Source organism: Epithele typhae, assembly GCF_022376455.1.
Source record: "Epithele typhae strain CBS 203.58 chromosome Unknown BXZ73scaffold_89, whole genome shotgun sequence".
NCBI classification, from domain to species: Eukaryota; Fungi; Basidiomycota; class Agaricomycetes; order Polyporales; family Epitheliaceae; genus Epithele; species Epithele typhae.
The window spans coordinates 1-3,014 of NW_025954280.1; the positions used below are offsets into that span (position 1 = coordinate 1).

A 3,014-nucleotide genomic window follows, 5' to 3' on the forward strand; every position below is an offset into this window, starting at 1 on the left:
CCGCGGGGTCGGCGCAGTGCCCCCAGTAGCCCCCAGTAGCCCGCGCGGCCGCCGATACACAATCGTGACGCGGACCATCCAGCGATACCTGGTCTTACCTGGTTCGAGGTGCTTCCGTCCAGCTGCCTGCCTCCGAGGCTGCTCTAGTCTGCAATTCCCATCACCTCGAGTGCCATAGTGCAATCCATCCGACAAGCTCACGCCCATGCGGCCCACCCCCATGCCTCCCTCGTTGCTACCCGTGCCAGAGCGGAGCGTGCTCTTCCGCCTCTCACTCTCAACACCATCCCAGGGCCGTATCACGACGTCATGTCACGATGTCTGAGTGATGCGCTCCCCCCGCACGCCGGACGCACGTACAGCCGACCCCAGCGCAGTCCGCCTCCGCACGATGACTCCTCAACACTTCGAAAAACGGCGCACGGCCCAAGTATCTCGTCGCGAGAACGCCTGCAGGCTGCAGCGCGACTGAACAATGAGCCCGGCCGGCCCGTGCGTTAATTAACGCCAATGACGGGATCACAGGAGTCGCTCCGCACAGCGCTCCGTGGCGGCGTCGTTCCTGCCACGCACAGATTCTGCGGTGCCTCAAGCGGACGCGGGGTTTCATTATGTACTAAGTACGGCCCACTCGCGGTCGAGCACAGGCGTTCGCCAGGCGCAACGGATGAAGCGGCCGCGGAACTTTCAACTGAGCAGTGAGAAGTTCGAACGCACTCACGTGTGGTCGGCATGGCGACAGGGTTCACTCCGTCTATGCAGGTTCGTCATGTCCCTGAGCGGACGCGCTGCGCCGGTCGGACGTACCGTGTATCGCGCGACAGAACAAGGCCGGTCGCCCGGGCTCCGCATGAATGTCCTCACCGACGTTCGAGTGTGGACCGAGCCCGGTGCACAGGAATGCGATCCACGAGACGTCACCCCAACGCCCTCCGGCTGGAACGCTAAGTAGAAGAAGCGCGGAGTCCAGAGCAAAGGAACGGCGCGCGCGCGCCGGTGGATTGCGAGTAAAAATACACGTCGTACAGTCTCGACGGACAGACATTGGGACTACGAGTGGGCGTGCGCCGCGCCCGGGCGCACGCGAGAAGAAATAACCGCGTCCAGCCCAAGCGGGCGCGGGGGGGGGGATCGGGAGGAGTACACGTACACGATACAGCGCTGCGGCGACGGTCCGTCGGGGGTGTGGGGGACGAGGTAGAGGGGCCACAGGGGAGAAGGGAGAGAGCGAGTCCGAGGGGCGCGAGAGAGGGCGGGGCCTGAGTCCAGGAGAAGGCACAAGGAGGAGCGCATGGGGGATGGGAACGCGGGGTCAGCACGGCGGGAGTAAAGGGCTGGAGGAGAGGGTTTTGATCAGAGAGGAAAGGGCATAGGTCGTCGAGCACGGCCGGAATGCGGGGACAGAGGGTGAAAACGCAATAAGGCGTCGAGAATCTCGGCCTGAGCTCATCTAATCCTTCCGCGGTCGCTTCTTGCGCTCGAGCTCGCCCTCGACCGCCGCCGCGTCCGCGTCATCGCCCCCTTCTTCGTTTTCTTCGCGCTCCCGCTTGCTATTGTCCTTTGAGTTCGGCGCGGTCGCGGCTGCCACGGGACCGGGCTCGGTGGACGATGGTGCGGCGGCGCCAGGGCCTGCCTTGTGGCTGCGGAGAAGCTCAAGCTCGGCTTCGAGCCGGGTACGCAGGTTGCGCTCTTCCTCCCACATACGTCGCATCTCCTCGAGCTGCGTCTGGAGGTCGCCCATCGCTTGATCCATGAGCAGCTTCTCGAGCGTCCACTTCTCGATATTCCGCGCCTCGTTCTCCTTCAGGTGGTGGATGTACTGCACCGCGCGCGATAGGATCGCGCCCTTGGCCTTCTCGCCCGAGCCGTTGGGTACGATGCGCCCGAGCTCATTGATGCCTTCGTTGATGTTCCCGCGCCGCCGGCGCTCCACTTCTTTCTGTTGGTGTCGCGCACATACACGCAGACAAGGGTGATAGACAGTCCGTGAGCCGGAGGACAGGGGCGCGAAACATGCGAAGGGCACGTACGTGGTTGTCTTTCCGGATCCGCGCCCACTCATCGTTGGTCATCGTCGCACTCCGGCCGCCGCGCCGGCCCGAAGACTTCGTGGGGCTTCCCTTGTCGCCATCCGGCGAAGAGTCATCGCCGTCGCTCTGCTGGCCGGCGTCGTTGGGGTCGTTGCCCATTGGCTGTGGCGCCGCGTGCGCCGTCGCCTGCAGCACGGACGCGAGTGCGGAAAGCTGCCCGAGGTTGGGTGGGCCGCGCGGGTGCGACGAGGGCCCGGGCTCACTGGGGAGGGCGCCCGCGGGGATTGGTTGCTGCCCGAGGACGTGCGGCGGGAGCTGGCCGGCTTGGGGCAAGAATGCGCCCTGCGATAGGTGCGAAAGAGCCTCCGCAGCGGCAGAGTCCTTCAGATCGCCTCCCTACAAACAAAAACACAACATCGTCAGTATGCATTGACCTCCGATGGATACGATGAGGCGTTGTAGAGTCAAGGCACGACTCCGATAAAGCCGCCGCCCTAAGGATAGATAGGCGCTACGGGCATGTCCAGGCCCCTTTTCATTCAATGTGCGACGGGCCTTCGATGGTCTGCGCGCGGGGCTTACGAACACGGAACAGAAATATCGCGGGGGTCGGCTCCGATGCGTAGTGCAGATGGCGCACGCGCGCCCCGACGCGATCAGCGGGGCGAACGTGACCGATGCGCTCGATCACGTGGAACGCGTGCTATACGTATGCGAGCGCGACTGGAGGTGGATGTGCAGAGGGGACGTTGGGGCAAGATGGGGACGCGATAGCAAAGGGAATGAGGATGGTAGACGTACCCTGAAGATATCCGGGATGTGCTTGAGGAGCGTAGCGATTTGCTCGCTGTTCATGGTCCCAATAATGCTTGCGGGAATATTGGCCGCTGGAGCTGGGGGCGCGCCCGGGGCTGTCGCTGTGGCGGGGGTGGCGGAGGGAGCGTTGGTGAGCGCGGGATCGTGGGCTGGTTGAGCTGAAGCCAT

The 3,014-nt window shown here is 64.2% G+C and overlaps 1 protein-coding gene across 1 annotated transcript; it reads right to left on the reverse strand.

The window, feature by feature from the left end:
• Positions 1-1,450: 1,450 nt before the first annotated feature.
• On the reverse strand, positions 1,451-3,014 carry BXZ73DRAFT_92847 (uncharacterized protein; the record flags this gene model as incomplete). Its single annotated transcript, XM_048026497.1, has 3 exons — positions 1,451-1,939; positions 2,031-2,426; positions 2,832-3,014. The coding sequence occupies 3 exons, from the start codon at positions 3,012-3,014 to the stop codon at positions 1,451-1,453; spliced, it is 1,068 nt and encodes a 355-aa protein (XP_047872442.1).